The sequence below is a fragment of the Acomys russatus genome, chromosome 22, assembly GCF_903995435.1.
Source record: "Acomys russatus chromosome 22, mAcoRus1.1, whole genome shotgun sequence".
Taxonomy (NCBI): domain Eukaryota; kingdom Metazoa; phylum Chordata; class Mammalia; order Rodentia; family Muridae; genus Acomys; species Acomys russatus.
The window spans coordinates 23,875,583-23,894,091 of NC_067158.1; the positions used below are offsets into that span (position 1 = coordinate 23,875,583).

The following is an 18,509-nucleotide window of genomic DNA, read 5'->3' on the forward strand; positions in this document are numbered from 1 at the left end:
GCAAGCATGGTGGTGGCGTGGATTCCTGAAGACACAAGCCCCGCCCTGAGGAAAGCACAAATGGGCCCTGTGCCCACTCTAGCCACTGTGGCCTATTCTTTTTCCTGGGCTTTCTTTCAGGTTTAAGTTTGCTGGCAGTTTGTCGCATTAACACCTAGATTGTCTTGGGGTGAGCGTGGGACAGTGTTGGGAGCCTCGCACAGTTCCAGTTGAGTTGTAAGTACCAGTGCTTCAGAACGAGGCTGGCACCTCAGCTCTCTGTGAAGGAGCGCTTGGCTTGGATTATTAAGTGGAAGCTCTTGCTTCCCCTTCTGAGAGTGGCATGGGGAACTTCAGCAGGATGCTAGCTTCTGATTCCGCTCACAGTTAAATCATGCAGTTGTAAAGAATGGACGCCCCCCCCTTCCCCCCTCCCACCCTCCCCCTCTCTTCTCTCCCTCCATCTCTTCCCCTCTCTTTCTAAACACTTGCTCCCTCAGTTTCCTGCCTTGCTCTGGCCCCTGCATTCCGCTAGATGAGCACAGACAGCATGTGTCATGGAGGCTGCTTGGGGAGGGCGATGAGCAGAGTTAGTGTCTGTGGGTGGGCATGTGTGTGTGCCTTCTCACCACAGCGCCAAAGAGCTGCAGTGTGCAAAATCTGGCAGGAACTCGTTCCAAAGAAAAATCAAGCCAGTCTTCCGCCATCCCCATCCCTATCTCCCACCCCCACCCCCACCCCCACCCCCACCCCCGCCTTGAGTAATATTAAAAACATGGCTAACTCCCATGGAGGAAAAAAAATGGAAGTGTTAGAAAACTCCTATAATTGCTTTTAGTAACCTTTAACAAAGATCAGATGACATAAAAAGAGTCTGATCATAAAAATGTCCTGGGGGTGGTGGTGTCTGTTGATTATATTGTAGACTGTTATGTGTTTGTTAAGAACGCTGTTGTCAAGGCTGGGGAGGTGGCTCAGTGGTTTACAGCACCGGCAGCTCCTGCAGATGACCCAGGTTCGGTTCCTAGCACCCACTCGAGGACTCACAACCTTCTGTAACTCCAGTTCTCGGGGATCCGACCCCCTCCCTAGACACTAGGCACACATATGATGCATACATGCAGGTGCTCTCACACACCCATAAAATAAAAATAAGTTTAAAGAAAAAAAAAAAGAAATTTTAGAATGCTGTTGTCTCTGAGCTTAGAAGTTGTAGTGCTCACAGTGGGGGCACAGTGTTCTGTTTAAGGCATCCGATGTTTGAAATGATTTTATCTAAGAAAAGCCATTTTTCCGTCAGTAAGGCCAATACGTAAGTTGTGTGTGACCCTCCTTGCTTGCAAAGGGTAGCCTTGGTGTCCACAGCCTTGTAAGTAGTTCCTGGAGGGGTTCTACGCATGCACTGGTTGTTTCATTTGTGAACTGGTGATGTTCACTCCTTACAGACTTTGGGAACATACCTCAGTGCAACCCAGACTTTCTGAACTCAAGTCAAGTGGCTCCCTTACTTCTCAACGTACCCTCATTTCATTTTGACAAAAACCAAGATACGGGGCCAATGAGATGGCTCAGCAAGTAAAGGCACTTTGCCTCAGCGCCTGCGGACCCACACAGTGGAGAGAGAACCAGCCAGTGGGTGTTGCCCTTTGATTTCCACGTCTGCACTGTGCCCTGAACAACCCTCCCCCATACACGGACATGCTTTTCCGCCCCATACTTACAGTTTACCGTGCTTTTTAGTGTACAGCGCAGGCTGGGACAGTGACTACGTGCATTCTAAGGCTCTAGACTACTTTCACTTTGCAAAACTGAAACCCCACGTGTAGCACTTAGCTCTCCCTTCCTCTCTCCCCCATCCCAGGGCAACCACCATTCTACTTTCTGTTTGCATGGCTTCTAGATAACAATATAGAATGAACAGAGTAGTGGTTTGTCTTTTTTTTTTTTTTTTTTTTTTTTTTTTTTTAGACAGGGTTTCTCTGTAGATCTGCCTGTCCTGGAACTCACTCTGTACACCAGGCTGGCCTCAAGTTCAGAGGCTCACCTGCCTCTGCCTCCTGAGTGCTGGAATTAAAGGCGTGCACTGCTGCCACCACCCACCGTTTTCCTTTTTTTGGCTGGATTATTTTGCTTAGCTTTCTCAAAGTTCAGCCCGTGTTGATTCCTTCTTGATAAAGACTGAATACTAATCCATTGTGTGTATTCTGGACGTAATAAACAGGCACTTAAGATTATTGTCACCTATTGGCTTCTTATGAATACTGAAATGAAAATGTGTTTGAAATAATTTTTGGCCGGGGGTGGGGGGTGGGGGGTGGGAGACAGGGTCTCTCTATGTAGCCTTGGCTGTTCTGGCCTCACTTTGTAGACCAGGCTGGCCTCGAACTCACAGTGATCCGCCTGCCTCTGCCTCCCCAGTGCTGGGATTACAGGCGTGCGCCACCACGCCAGCCCCGCGCCCCCGGCTGCTAACGCTGACTGTATGCAGCCATACAAGATGTGCTGTCGTATAGCATGGTGTTGGGTTTAATCTGGTCTTTTCGGTTTACAGAACTTCCGTGTAGACTTACTCACTGGAGGAAATCACTGGAGACAGGTGACTTCTTTGTGGTGCCTTAGGAATGGTGATGTCCCAGAGAGCCAGGATGAAGGCCGGAGGAGAGATGGCTATCTGTAAGGCACTGGCCGCCAGGCCTGATAACCCAAGTTTCTCATTCCTGGAGTCCACATGATAGAAAGGGAAGAGCTGACTCAGGCTGCCCTGATTGCCAAACATTCCTTCACATACATCCATAAATAATTTGTTTTGGTTTTGGTTTTTCTGGGACAGGGTTTCTCTGTGTGACAGCTGTGGCTGTTCTAGAACTCTCTTTGTAGGTGGCCTCAAACTCAGTGAGATCTACCTGCCTCCGCCTCCGGAGTGTTGGGATTGAAGGAACGCACCATCACGTCCAGCTCATAAATAAGTTTAAATAACAATTTTAATCTTTAAAAAAAGGGAAGAGTGAGCCAGGCCCAGTGGTGCGCTCCTGTAATCACAACCCTTGAGGTGGCCGAGGCAGGTGGATCCCTGTGAGTTCAAGGCCAGCCTGGTCTATAAAGAGTTTCAGGACAGCCAAGGCTACACAGAGAAACCCTGTTTCGAAACAAAAACAAAACATCTAAACAAACAAAAAAAATGGGAACCGCTAGAAGGACAGTAATGTGAGAGTTCAGCCTCTCTATCTAGACCGGCACCATTGCTGGAGAGATGGCTCAGTGGTTAAGAAGAGTACTGACTGCTTTCCCATAGGACCCAAGTTCAATTCCCATTACCTGCAAGCATGGTAGCTCAGCTCACAACTGTCTGTAACTCCAACATCTGACACTCTGACACAGGCGTACATACAGGCAAAACACTCATGCACATAAAATAAAAATAAATAAAAAAGAACTTCCTGTCTCTGACTCCCATTACATGCTTTCATCAGTGCACATATTTATTTCTAAACCAGTTTTCATGCTCTCTGTGTGTGCACGCATGCGTGCGTGCATGTGTGTACACACATGTACATACATACACTGGGGATTGAACTCAGGTCTTGTACATTCTAGGCAAGCACTTGGCCACTGGGCTACATTTCCAGGCCCATTTTTTCTTCCTCTTTTAAGAGGTCCTTGCTCTGGGAATTTTATAAACTAAATAGTGACTGATGGCGTAGGGGGGCTGAGCCTTTGCTGTGGTCATGGGTCTTGGTGGCGTCTGGTCTTTTTCTGTTAAAGGTACTCTGCTGCATTTACTTTTTTTTTTTTTTTTAAGATTTATTTATTTATTATGTATACAGATCTCATTATAGATGGTAGTGAGCCAATATGTGGTTGCTGGGAATTGAACTCATGACCTTTGGAAGAGCAGTCAGTACCCTTAACCTCTGAGCCATCTCTCCAGCCCCATCTGCTGCATTTACTACTAGTCAAAGTTTTCTGCTTCTTCGGGATGTTCAGTGGCTTGTGTTTGCAAAAGCCCTTGGCAACACTAAAGGGCTGTAAAGCCAATTTTTTTTTTAATTCCAGAAGTTGAAAAAGAGACCTCAAGAGCCCTTTGGCTTCTGCCCTCTGTCTTGCATATGTGAAGGCTGTGGCTCAGGAGCAGTTTAGAGCGTCACACCCAGTTGTGAGGAGGGGGTGTGTTACAGGATAGGTCTAGTTATACAAGTAAATCCCAAATGGAATGACCTCTGTTCAGGAGAACTGGCCAGGATGGGCCCGCCCCACCCTCCAGCTGCCACTGTCCTGGAGTTAAACTGTTAGCAAGTCCTCTTCACTAAAAATTCCTTCACAGCTGTTACCTATGCCAATAAATCTTAATAATCCTAACAGCACCAATCCGATGGCTCTTCCCCACAGCATTGAGCCCTCTGTGTGTAAACAGTGTGGGCAGCGGTGGGGAAACCACCCCCATCTGTCCCCCAGGGTCAGTAACACTAAACAGTCCCTTTCCACCTGAGTGAGGGGTGCTACTCAGATGCCCCCCCCCCATCCCGTTCTTAAAAGGAGCATGTAACCAACTTGCTTAATGTCTCTTCAGCCACGTGACTAGAGAGCTAGCTGCCTCTGGGCTGCCTTCTAGTCAGTGTCTGCTGGGGAGTGGAGGCACTCCCATCCCCCACCCCCTTCCTTCTACCCCACCCCCACTCCCTTTCCCAAGAGCAGATACCTTGATCAAGTTTCATTTGTTGCTTATCTTTTCTTCCCTAGTAAAGGAGGTGACAGAACCCTGGGTAAAAAGGAAATAAATGAATCACTAACTCTTGCCACCCAAAAGGACACCCCATGGGTGGATCTGTCTAGAATATAAAGTGAGGCTCGTAAAAACTCTGCCTGTGGCTTGTGGGCCCCGCCTCTCTTTCCTTCCTGTGGGCTAAATTATCACCTTTTGTTTGGAGCAGATCTTAAGAAGGACTGGCCTGTAAAAAGATTTTGTAGGTTTTGAATTTGGTAAAGTAATTTCCTGACCTTTTGACCGTGGGAGAGGGGCAGGGTAGCAGGAAAAAGAAATACACTGGCTTACTGGACGGAAGTAGCCAGACTTTTCAGGGCACTGTTGACAAGGTGGAGACCTGGATTTCACACTCATTGGCCGCTGTCGATGGCTTTTTGCTGGTACTCTGCTTCCTTTGCTTTCACCCAATAAAAATCAAAGCAGAGAAGGAGACGCCAAAGTTCAGAGGCCATGGGTTTGCAGCCCTTGGCTGAGACTATTAACTGTAAGCAACTCCCTATGCCATCTGTGCTTTTTTTTTTTTTTTTTAAAGATTATTTATTTATTACATATATAAATTATATTCACACCAGAAGAGGGCACTGAATCTCATCATACATGGTTATGGCCCACCATGTGGGTGCTGGGAACTGAACTCAGGAGCTCTGGAAGAACAGATGACACTCTCAACCACCAAGCCATCTCTCCAGCTCTGCCATTTGTGTGTGTGTGTGTGTGTGTGTGTGTGTGTGTGTGTGTGTGTGTGTGTGTGTTTAACTGATTTTGTTTTATTGCTGGTGTACTTTTAATGGTGGGAGTCCATCCCATTCCGTGATTCAGCGTCTCTATTAACTGGCCTTGAGGTTTAAACAGGACCACCAGTACGGTTTGGGCAAGAGTGAGGGGAAGCCTGGGAGCATGAGTGATTTGAGGTAAAAAAGGAAGAGAGAGTTTTCTCAGGGCTGGTCAGTTTGTTTATCTTAAGATGGAAATCTCTTAGATCTTGGTTAATTGAAGGCTGCTGAACGCTGACCCCAGGCTGGGCGGAGCACAGAGACAAAGGCTGAGCCCGAAACCTCAGTTCAGCTTTGACCCTTTAACCTCCCACGATGCTCTTGTCCTTACTGTTTTCATGTAGTCTTCCTGAAACACAGCCGGTAGGGCATATACTTAGTCTGTAAGAATTAGACATATCTTTTTTTTTTTAAACTTAAATAAAATAAAGCTTATTTCCAAAACTACCAATGTCAAAGTTGTTGTGTTTTAGTGGTTTCTGGACAAAAGGTCTGGGCTACCTGTAATTCAGTGTAGCAAATGTTAACAAACTATTAGAATAAAGTGTTTCTGCCGTTTCCCAAAAACACCCGGGTTAGCATTTTTTAAAGGTTGTATATGATGGTGTGGATTTAACATCATGGCAGGCACGGCAGACACAGGTCATGTTTGTGGTCCTAGAGGAACTGGCCAGTGGCCTGGGCAACCCATTGTGGGGGAGGGGGGAGCACCGTGCTGGGTGACTTTGTCTTGGACCTGTAAGTCCCACCTTGGGTGGGATGGAGAATTATTTACTACTCAGTTTCTAAAAAAAGAATCCCCCCCCCTTTTTTTTAATTTTTGATTTCCATTGAATTATGTTTTCTTTTTTTTTTCTTTCTTTCTTTCTTTCTTTCTTTCTTTCTTTCTTTCTTTCTTTTTTTTTTTTTTTTTTTTTTTGATTGTGGTTTTGACTCTGATGTACTCGGGGGCATCCCAGGCCAGTGTTTTCAAACTCGATAATTACAAGTGCTGTCCTCAGCCTACAGCTGAGATGTGTGGCTGTTACAGGACAGGGGTTCATCCTTGCCTGTCCAGGGCCACTTAGGGGTCAAGAGGCCCAGGGTCTCTGCTTCCTGGCGCCCCAGGGTAGAAAGATAAGCTTTCAGCTGTGAAGATTATTAAAGCAAAGAGTCTCTTTAGATTTTCAGGAGAAGGGCCTCCCTGCCCTGCTAGCTGTATGTGCAGCATATTCAGGAAAGCACCAGGCCTTCTAAAATAAAGCAGTAGAAACAAGGAAACCGTGAAAAAACACTTACTTGATCAGGGTTTTTCCTCCCTGATAACTTAACCTCCAGGGGGTGCCCAGGAAAGCCACAGACACCCAAGAGCATTGTAGGTCACCTGCCATAGGCAACACTTCTAACGTTGCCTGAATTTTCCAGGTGCCGAGTCCTTTTCATTTCCTCTTAACACAGGGTTTCTCTGTGTAGCCCTGGTTATCCTGGAACTAGTTGTATAGACCATGCTGGCTTGAGAGTATCCTGCTTGCCTCTGCCTCCTGTGTGCTGGGATTAAAGGCGTGCGCCGCCATCGATTGCCCAGTGAAGATGTAGGTTTGGTAACCCTTCCCCTCCAGGCCAGGTTTTTCACCATTGATTTCTTCTGGCCAAGGACAGCATGGCAGACCAGGGTGTACAGCAGATACATTCAACATTCGTCTTAAGAGCTGGACATGGTGGCACATGCTTATAATCCCAGCACTCAGGAGGCAGAGGCAGGCAGATCACTGTGAGTTCGAGGCCAGCCTGGTCTACAAAGGGAGTCCAGGACAGCCAAAGCTACACAGAGAAACCCTGCCTTGAAACACCAAAAAGAAAAAAGAAAAAGAAAAAAAAAAATTCATGTTAAGTGCAGTACAGTGGAGTTAAGTAACCAACACAACACTGTAAACTGCTACAAAGGAACCCAGACTAGCAATTCATGAGAGAGCCCCAAGTGTGAGTTCACAGCAGCACACACTTTCCATGTGTAGTGCCTGTGAACTGGCGCCCTGACTAAGGGCTGTCCAGGCCTTCAACCCTATAGCTCACTTAGGAGCCTGACTTAGCACTTACTAGGGGTCCCTGGTTGCCAACTTCTCCCCCAGCCACCCCCCGGGGCCTCTTCAGTCTCTGTAAAATCCCTGGATTCACTTCCAGCCACAGCACGCAGCAGTAGAGAGACAAGGGAAAGACCACACTGGTTAGTGGTACACGTGCAGGTACATGCAGTGCCCCTCAAGCTGTGGCTTCGCTGTGCCCTGAAGGTGTAAGGTCAGATCGGAAAAACGTATTTACGGCAAATTGTGATATACTGCGGAGTATAGCCGTGTGAGCGTGCCCAGCAGCACTGTGGTGGGCATCTAGTTTCTCATCAGGATTGCTAGTCTGTAAGACAGAAGTTTGTAGCTACTTTTAAAAATGGTTTTGTATTAAAATTTCAATAGAGCCGGGCATGGTGGGACACGCCTGCAATTCCAGCACTCAGGGAAGCAGAGACAAGTGGATCTCTGTGAGTTTGAGGCCAGCCTGGTCTACAAATAGAGTCCAGGACAGCCAGGGCTACACAGAGGGATCCCGTCTGGGGGGGGGAATAATAATAATGATGATGATGATGATGATGATGAAGAAGAAGAAGAAGAAGAAGAAGAAGAAGAAGCAGCAGCAGCAGCAGCCGCTGCCGCTGCCGCCGCCGCCGCCTGGACAAATAATAATACAAAGCCTGGACAGTCCAGCCTGATGCTCTAACGAACTTTGACTTGCTAGGAAGGATTCATAGTTGAGTTTGATTACCCAATTCCGTTTACTCAGATCTCAGTTGTGCTATCCATCCTTGATACTGGAGGGGAGGGGAGCTCAGGGAGTGTACTGGCAAGTGCTGCACATGCAGGACGCTGCCCACGTGCTCCAGGGAAGCCTACACTGCCTGTTTGTCTCTGCAAGTGTGTGTGCTTGTGTGTCAAGATCACCATACACTGACCTCACCTTCCAAGTGTAAATCGAACACATAGGTCACGGTTTCTAGGTTATTGGTTCAAGGCTACAATGGAGTTTCATTATGTTTTCTTTCCATTTTGTTTTGTTTTGAGACAGGGTTTCTCTGTGTCGCCTTGGCTGTCCTGGACTTGCTTTGTAGACCAGGCTGGCCTCAAACTCACAGAGCTCCGCCTGCCTCTGCCTCCCAAAGTGCTAGGATTACAGGCGTGCAACACCATGCCTGGCTTTTATTAAGTGCTTTCTGTGGTTTAGATTCATAGATTCTTGGCCAATTCTGAGCAAAGAATGGAACTCTTATCTGCACTCGAGAAGGGCTGGGGTTCCTACAACATAAGCAGGCCTAATCGCCTGGGTGAAAGTTAGAGCTCTTGGCACAGTTTTTAGATGCCATTTTATGTTTGGGGGCTCTGTACCTGAAAACCTACCTTGTACAATTAAAAAAAAAAAATGCCTGAACAGATGCAGTTAAAAATGGTCATTGCTGTGATGGAGTCCTTGGGAAGGCGAGTCAGAAGCTCTGCGTGACATGGTTGCCATGAGTGGTTTAGAGATGTAGGGACATGGTGACATGGGCATGGAGCCTGCTTTTTCTCAGAACGGCTCTGTGCAGTGGCACCCAGTTCTAGCCAAAAGACTGGGCCAGTTCAAAGGCACAGATCTTTTACTCCCAGATACTAGGGAAGGGCACTTTCATGGGTGACTCTTGTTTCATTTTGTGGTCAGCTCCAATGATCAGAAATATCTGCAGACAAGCCTTTTTTTGAGGTGATTTTAGCACACTTTTCTGCTTCCCAAAGCCTGCCTGTTAGTGTCTGAGAGGAGACTGACTGCCCTTTCAGACTTGCCCCATGCCAGAAATGACATCTCTGCAACTAAATCTTCTGTCCGCCTGGAGGTTTTTCTTCACACTGTTTTCCATAATGATCTAACTAACCAGGCAAGTAGTGTCCATTTAAGTAATTAATCTAGAAGCCCTATTTCCTATACATTTAGACAGGCAGAGCAGACCATTCTCCCTTGCATGGCTTGTGCAGACCAGAATACTCTGTAACTGCCATGCAGAAAACCCGTTGAGTTCAAAATATATGATTTATCTTTAAACCGGGGCATCGTCATCTTTTGTGGAATCTTAGGTAATTAACACTTAGGACGAACACTTGGGAAAGCAACATCAATGGGCTATGACCAGTATGTCTCCCTACTCAACATATTTGACTTTGCCACAGCATCTTGATTAATTTTACAGAACTCACTGGGCATACATCATAAACACGCACATATATGGGCAATTTGGTGACATCTGAGCGCCTTTATAAACCTGTGGGCGCAAAAAGGACCGGGGCATGGGGGATGTGATTAAAATAAAGGGCGTGTGCCTGGCCCCAAGAGAAGCTGCTTAGTGCTTTGGCTCGGGAAGCGTCTGGCAGTTGGCAGGAGGGGCTGGCTAATCCCTCTCTAGGTCTGGCAGAGTGGGGAGGAGGCTGGAAGGAAGTGAACCTAGTGTTTAGCAAGATGCAAGAGATACGGGAGCTGTGTGATCCCATCAGGGCTGGCCTGCCGTGGGGTGTGTTGGGAAAGGATTTATGGTGGTATGAAATTGGCTCCATCCCTTAAGGAAAAGGGGGGCGGGGGAGGGCGGGGAGCAGAGGGTCACAGATGGCAGGCGGCACCCTTCCCTCTGCAGGTGTTGCTTGCAGCGCCATCCATCCTGGGTTTTATGGCTCTGTCTGCTGCTGAGGCCGGACTCCAACGCTGTCCCCTCAGGTGCCTGGCAGCTGGTGAGGCCCTCGATCACTCTGCGCGCATTATCCTCCCGTGGGCAGGTTTAGAGACACACCTTTGCTATGAAGCCTGTCTTCCAGCCAAAGCAGTGAACCACAGCTTCTCGAGCCACCGTGGCTTTATCACGGGTAGACCCTGTCTTCTGTTGGCAAAGAAAAGCCCTCAGCAACTGAGAAGGTGGGCTGGTGCTAGCCAGCCTGGCCAGGGGCACATCCTCCACAGGACAAGGAGCTTCCCGCTTCCTGCATCGCCTTTGTTTACTTCTGTGATGTGGCCTGCTTCGAGTCTGAATTTAAAAAAAAAAAAAAAAAGTCACAGGAATTTTGAAATTGCTTTCTGTGCATTTGGGTCCTGCTATAGGAGCTTGCGTGCCTCTTGAGTGGTGATGGGACAAATTAGTCAACATGCTGAGACCATAAAGACTTTTCCTTAAGGACACCACATTTAAAAGGAAAGGGCCCCCCAGTCAGTCCCTCCAACTTGGCTCAAGTAGTGGCAACCTAGCATGCTGGAAATGACACTGGCTGTTGGGTTCATTCTTACATGGGCTTCGTTGAGTTGATGTTGGGACACATCCAAAGTTTGCTGGTCTGTTTCTGTGTATGCCGGCCAGCTTTTGGCAGGTGGGGGGGGGGGGCATGATTAGAAATGTTTCAAAGGCACACCAACTACCAGTAGCGCGCATGCGTGTGTGTTTGTAGGTGTAGAAACTTTTTAAATGCGCCTGTCCTTGGGCTTCCTTTTCCTAGATAACTCCTATACTTATACCTGCGGATGTTTAGTTATACAACTCGGGGAAGGAGAGAGGGCGGGGAGTTTTCTTCTACACCATCCGCAAGTTCTGCGCTGGGCAGTGTGTGACATGCTTGAAGAACTTCGGTGGGTCACAGATAGGAAGTGGTTGGCTTGTAGCCACACAGCTGGATACCCAGACGTCATGCATGCCCACGTCTGGTTTTAAACCCCTACGTCACCTCCTGTGAAGGAAATCTGTGCCTGGGGAAGGCACCGGTTAGGAGTAATCAAGTTGGGAGGATAGAGGCCTTAGAGTGCGAAGGCCACACAGTCAAAGCTCTTGTAGCCTGGAAGAAAAGGTTTTTTTGGTTTGGTTTGGGGTTTTTTTTGTTGTTTGTGGGGTTGTTTGGTTGGTTTGGTTTTGGTTTTGGTTTTTCAAGACAGGGTCTCTCTGTGTAGCCTTGGCTGTTCCAGACTAACTCTATAGATCAGGCTGGTCTTGAACTCAACCGCAATCTGCCTGCCTCTGCCTCCCAGGTGCTAGAATTAAGTTGTTTTGTTTTGTTTTAATCTTTAATAAATGTGTACTTATATGGAATTAGCTTATGGCACTGACGCACTTAATATAGCTCTCCCTTTTTCAGATCTGCTTACTCCCCCTCAAATGAAGGAGGCACAACTGAAACATCAGAAAGTAAAAGTGTGCTTTGACCAAAGTGTGGAGAGCCTCAGTGCCTACCTCAGCCATTGCCTGTGGCACTGAGCTCCTAATGCCCTTATATATACAGTGTTTGACAAAGCGTAGTTTGTGCCATAAAATTACAAATCCTAGGAATTTTTATTGTTTCTAGAACTAACGTCATATGAGGAGAAAATGTGGGGAATGCTCCAGAATTGCCTACATACATGTAACCTAAACACATGGCAACCAGTAGGTTTGTTGTTGTTGTCGTCACTACTCTACTACATTTGTTTGGGGCGTGTGTCACGGCACATGTGTGGGAACCAAAACAACTTGAGGGAAACAACTCTCTTCCTTCACCACATGGATGCCAGAAATGGTACTCAGGTTGCCAGCTTTGGCGACAAGTCTACTTGCTGCGCCATCTTAGCAGCCCACACCCAGCGTTCTTAACCTAGGTTCCCGCAGACCGGGCTCATTAAATCTCGAGGTGAGCAGACTCTAGGGGTAGAGGCACAGGTGTGATCTGTGCCTTCGGTATGCACAGCTTCACTGTGTAGCCTGTGACACCTCAGTAAGCTTACCTGTTCATGAAAAGGAAGTCCCAGCTGTTAGAACTCAGGCCTGTGATCCCAGCCAATTGGGAGGATCCTAGTTGTTGTTACTCTGTGCAGCTGGATTGCCTGGGCAAGTTTGTGTGCGTAGGCAACCTAGTAAGACCCTGCCTCAAAATAAAAATAATATACAGAGAACTGGGTGGGTCATCGAGACGGTAGAGAAGGTGAAAATGCTTGCCACCAAGCCTGACTTGAGTTTAATTCCTGGGACCCACCAGGTGGAAGGAGAGAACCAGCTCCCATAGCTGGTTCTGACCTTCACACACACACACACACACACACACACACACACACACACACACACACACTGTGCCCCCCCCACACCCTTGCACACACATAAACAAATGTAATTAAGCAAAAACAGAGTGGGATGCAGCTCAGTAGCTGAGCAGTTGCCTGGCATGTACAGAGCTTTCTATTCAATTCCCAGTGCTGCTCTTTGCAAAAAATCTATAATCACATCGGAGTTTAGGCTATTGTGGTTTGTAAGCAAATGAGTATTGATACAGGGATTTTGTTAGTTTCAATTTTTAAGAAACCTATTCATATTACGTTTTTCAGTCCATTGATCCTACAACCTATTTATTGGTGGGCTAGGAGGGGATGTCGTGGTGAACAAAAGTGGCAAAGTCCCCACCCTCACTGACTTTTATCCTGGTGGGCAAATAGCCCACAAAGCCAGTAATGGGAGGAGATTTGAAAGACTTCCACCTGACATGTGTTGCTTGAGGTGCCTTAGACACCTAACGGCGGCATTCCATCATCCACTGTTGTCATTGGTCTGGGTCTCGGTAGGTAGGAGGCCGGATAGAAATGTGAAGATGGCCATTGTTGGCCTAGAGCATTGCCGAGGTGGAGGAAGGAGAGTGGTTCAGCCAGTGGGACAGGAGAGGCTGTAGGCAGGAGTGATAGGTGGCGACAGGTCTCGGCTGACAGTGTTGGCTTTCTCAGTGAGACTAAAACACGTGCATCACCACAGAGGCAGGAGGCGAAGTCATCTTGGGTAGAGGGCAAATGTAGCAGAATGGCCCGTTGGACCCATTGGTCAGTGGCTGTGGCTCAGAGTAAGTCCTGTGAGCATGGTGCGACGTGGTATCCCTTTTACTGAATGCAGCCACCTGTATGGAAGTGGAGAGTGGGGTACAGAGGAGTGGAGGGCACGGCAGGAGGAGGTAGTGAGCAGTAGACTCCTGGCCCTAGTGGAAAGATGAATGCTAGAGCTGGAGGGGGGACCTGTGAAAGCAGGAAGTGATGGTTGGAGAGTAGGGTGCTTGCATTTCTGTGCTGGCCATTGCTCATACCCGTACGTAACACCAGAACTGAGGAGGATATGGAGTCAGGAGATTCGGCCTCAACTACGGATTGAGTTTCAGAGCAACCTAGGCTTCATGAGCCTATCTAAAAGAAGAAGGAAAACGTGAGATTTGGAGGTAGTGCCTGTATCGGTGGTACACTCATGGGCTGACTTGGTGCCCTGGGCTTGGATAGCTGTGATTGGGTACAAAGACATTGGAAGACAAAGAGTCCCAGAAACCAAGATGAAGAGGTTACCAGAAAAATACCTCCGGGGCATTGGTGACGTAAATAGGATATATGCAGAGGGATGGGATGCTTTGCCTGACTGTGACCGTCTTCATGGGGTTGAGGGGTGGGTGTGGAACCCAGAGTTGAAGAAAACTGTAGGCAGGTAGGGAGTGGTTTAGTGACGCACATGTGTGATGTCATCACTCTGAGACAGAGGTAGAAGGATCTCAAGCTCAAGGCCAGGCCAGGCTACAGGGCCATACCTTGACTCCAGAATAAAAGGAGGGACTGAAGACAAGCAGGTATCCTGCTTCAGTGGTGCATTGCAGAGATGCGTTTGACTGCAGGAGTGGCCACACACGTCCCTTCCACCAATGCAGAAAGCAAAAGGGACTTTTGTGAGGGACAAGACATCGCCTGAGTGTGGGGAGGCAGTGACGTCACAGGAGCAGATCACAGAAAGTCTGGGTGACGCTGGCTTCATTAGGATAGGTGAGGTGGACAGACATGCAGGGGACAGAATGTCTCTCAGAGATTGTGGAGCCCGTCCCTGAGTGCTGAGGTAGGACACAGCCCTCCTGCCTGACATAGTCCAGAAGGTGGGAATATGTGTTTTGGGGGGGGGGGGGGAATGAACTATATGCAAAGAAAGAAAACATCAAGTGAAAATTTAATTTCCCCCTTGAGCCAACAAAAAAATGAAAAGAAGCTGAAGTTGGTCCTTAGAGGAAAAGGGATTTTGGGCAACGGTACATGATAGCTTAGGGCAAAAAACTGTACGTTTAGGCTGGAAAGGAGGAAACCATAAGCAAAGGCCACAGGTGTGTAGAGTTGAGTTGAAGTCTTTTCCTACTTCCGTAAGTGGTGCATGGGGACTTTGTGATTTAGAAGTGGATTATTATGTTGTTTGCTAACTAGGATCTTTAGCTTCATAAAATGTTAAAGCTTGGTCATTTGTTGTAAACTTAAGTTTAAAGGGCTCAAGTCGTAACAATCCTTTTAGGTTAATAGGCTTGACTTTTGAATCCAGATGTCAAATCCCCAAGATTGGCTTACTCATTTGGTTAATACTTAACACCCAGAACCTGGGAGACTATTAATGCCCGCGTGTATCTTCAAAGGCTTGCAAGTAAGAATGTGTTAGCTAGTGGGTATCTCTTCTAAGGTGGGCTTTTAAATTGCATTGCATGTTGTATTCTCCTGTGAAGGTGGTCTCCCATTCTGGGTTCTTGTCACGCGTGTTTCTGCAGACAAATCAGGAGAAGTGTTGGCTGGCGGCTGCCTTGCCCTGGGAAGCCTGCTCTTCTTCAGCTACTAGGACCATCGTCACGTTCCTTCTTGTTGTCTTTTTAGTGACAGCTATATTGTGCGTGTCAAGGCTGTGGTTATGACCAGAGATGACTCCAGCGGGGGATGGTTCCCACAGGAAGGAGGCGGGATCAGTCGCGTTGGCGTGTGTAAGGTCATGCACCCTGAAGGCAATGGACGAAGCGGCTTTCTCATCCATGGTGAACGACAGAAAGACAAACTGGTAATGACCAACACACATCCGGTTTCCGTTCACAAGCTACCGCCCTCTCCCGTTTGATATTTTTGATACAGCCTTCCCTTTCCAGTACAGTCTCTTAGCCACACACCAGAGAGAGTGCATGCGGACAAAGGTGTATGAATATCTTGGTTCCGTCTTTGATTAATCAAGATATGCCACTCTAATGGGTATTTAAAGCAAAAGCATTGTTTACAAGCTACGTAAAGACAAACTGTGGAGTCAGGGTTTTCCGTGTGAGATTTGGGTGGTAGAAGGTAACGTGTTGAGAGAATAGCACCTCACATTGGTTCCTTCTAAATACATCTTTGTCAGAAAGATGCCAGAGCTAGGGGCTGGGGAGATGGACCAGAGCCTAAGAGTGTTTGCTCTGTGAGCATGACAGCCTGGATTAGGATCCCAGTACCCACATAAAACATGGTGGCCATGCAGGCCTTTTAACCCCAGTGCTGGCTGTGGGAGACAGGCGGATCACTGGGGCTTGCCGACGCAGCCTTAGAGCTCCAAGTTCTGTGTGACACCCCGTCTAGGAGGAATAAGATGAAGAGTGGTAAAGCAGAGTACCCGATGTCCTCCTCCGGTTTCCACACAAAAAAGTAAACATACACAACACAAACACATACAGCTCTTATTTCATAAATAATTAGCGAAATGTCTTTGGTAAAAAGAAAATGACAACAACAACAACAACAAAACCAAACCAGTAGCGTGCCACTTCTATGAGTAATTGGGCATGCTTATAGACAAATACATGGGAAAATGATTTCTTACACCAAGAGCCAGGACACCATGTAGCCTCGAGGGGGAACTTGGGTGGCCAATTACATAACAGGTTCTGATAGGGAGGAAGATAACTGTCCAAGTCCAGTTTATTCTTCTTCCAGGCGTACCTAGGACCTCATGCATACTAAGCATGCACCTCAACCCTGAGCCACGCCCTCCAGTCCAAGTTGGTCTATCTCTCCTTCCTCCCTACTCTCTTGCTTAGGGTTGGACCCAGGGCCTTTCAAAGCTAGATCAAGCGCTTTCTCTGTCGACTGCTGCATGCCCCCAGTCCTAAGTCTCCTTGGTTGACTTACTAAACACAATTTACTTCCCACTGTATTTGGAAGTATATATGCAGAAATCAACGGTCACTGCAAATGTGATGGATTACATAGGATCTCCCAGGGAAAGCGCAGGTGGCTCCACACTGTGTTGATGTTCTGTTTGAGACCCTGGACAGGTCTCTATGTGTGCAGAGTATAGGAAAGCTCTCCCCCCCCTTCCCCCACCCCAACCACTTCTTATGGTTGAAGAAAATTACCAAATACATAAGACAGAATAGTTTGTAAATATCACAGATAGAGTGACTGAAATGCCACTTCGCACTTGGTTCACTTGTAAAATTTCTCTTAGTATAGGCAGTGTGACCATGCTATAAAGAAAATGAAGTGGCCAGGTATGGTGGTGCACACCTTTCATACCAGCACCTAATATGGGAGGCTGGGGCAGGCAGATCTCTGTAAGTTCAAGGCCAGCCCGATTTACACAGCAAACTCCAAACCAGTTAGGACTATTGTAGTGAGACCCTTTCTCAAACAATGCCCCCCCCCCTTGTTAAATTAATTAATTTGGGAGGGTGAAGTAACTACCACGTTCCTGGCATGTACCCCCAGCTAAGCAGTTAAGCACAGGGTTAGGCCTTTGGTTAGGTGTCTGTTGCTCGCGGAAACATTTCTTGGTCTTGGGGACCATACTGATGGAGCATCGCACAGATCACAGCGCCGAAGCAGAGTCACAATGCACCGCTGTGCCTGTTCTCATTTTCACAAGCCTTTTATCAGTTTGTAAAGAACGTTGTGTCTCCCTAACTTTTCCCTGTTGCTCACACTAGTGGCACGTTCTGCTGTTAGACCATCTCCTTAGTGTGTACCCCCCTCCTCCTTTGCCACTGTAGTAATTATAAAGGCACATTTAACTGTGTTTTCCACATTTCGTGTTTTTAGAAAATAGCCTGATTTTCACAAGCTTCAGTGTATAGAGGTGCTGCTAGTGTGTGAGGTTTTCTTTTAAAAATTTGAGGTCATATGTCTTAAATCTCTGCTAATTTGATAGAATAACAGTGATCTCTTTTGATTACTTAGCAACGGCCTCATTTGGTTTCCTGCTTGTTTAAAAAAAAAAAAAAACTGTAACTGTCAGCCAACCAAATGGCCCAGTGCATAAGCGCACAGGCAGCCAAGCCTAATGGCCTGAGTTCAATCCCCGGGACCCACATAGTAGGAGAGAACAGATGCTTGAAGATTGTCCTCTGACCTCCATGTGTGCTTCATGGCACACGTACCCCATCCACCATGCTTGTGCACACACAAAATAAGTGTTTTTATTCTTTTCACTGTGGCTGAATTATCTGCCAGTGTCCTTTGCATATTTTCCTGCTGGCACTTTCCTCTTTGCATGTGTGCTATCCTGGTGTTATAACGGTGTTCCTCTTTGCCTGCCATATTTAGTATATTTTCATAATTCGTTTCTTGCCCTTTTCCCCCCCTTTCACTGGTATTCTTATTCTATAGCATTTCAGTAGAAATGCTTTCGCTTGCATCCCCCCGTTAATAGTCTGAGCTAGCAGATCATCTTTATGTGACGAGTTCTGAACACTGAGAGCTGTTTTTCCTGATATTCCTCTGGTTTGTTGTAGATTATGTCAACCTAGAATAGTCCCCATTTCGGGCTTTTTGAGCTAGTCTCTCCTATAGCCCAAACTGGCTTTGTAGCCAGGGAGAGCCTTGAACTCCTGATTCTCCCGTCTGCTCCTCCCAAGTGCTGAGATTATAGGCATGTGCCACCACGCCCAGTTTTAAACTAGCTATTGAGACTGTCTGACCCAGCCCCTTCCTTTTAAAACTTCATTTCTGAGCTTGAGTCTTCCCGGTGACTTGTACACAGTAAGCATACATCTTTACCTTTTTGTCCAAGGACCCGACACGAAAAACATCTGTCCTATTCATGCCACATCTGAAAGAGGAGGAAATTGTCTCTACATTTTAATGCCATGCATTGCTTCCTGAGTGGCGGCCAGCACGGAGCATTTTTGTCTATGTCCACCTCCCGTGGAGTTGTAGACCGGCCT

The 18,509-nt window shown here is 47.3% G+C and overlaps 1 protein-coding gene across 2 annotated transcripts in view; it reads left to right on the forward strand.

The window, feature by feature from the left end:
• The window catches only part of Spred2 (sprouty related EVH1 domain containing 2), a 101,200-nt gene that overhangs the window by 60,662 nt on the left and 22,029 nt on the right, over nt 1-18,509 (forward strand). For both annotated transcript variants that reach the window (XM_051165273.1, XM_051165274.1), the window contains exon 2: nt 15,205-15,382. In XM_051165273.1, the coding sequence (XP_051021230.1) occupies nt 15,205-15,382 (178 nt within the window). The remainder of the gene's footprint in view (nt 1-15,204; nt 15,383-18,509) is intronic.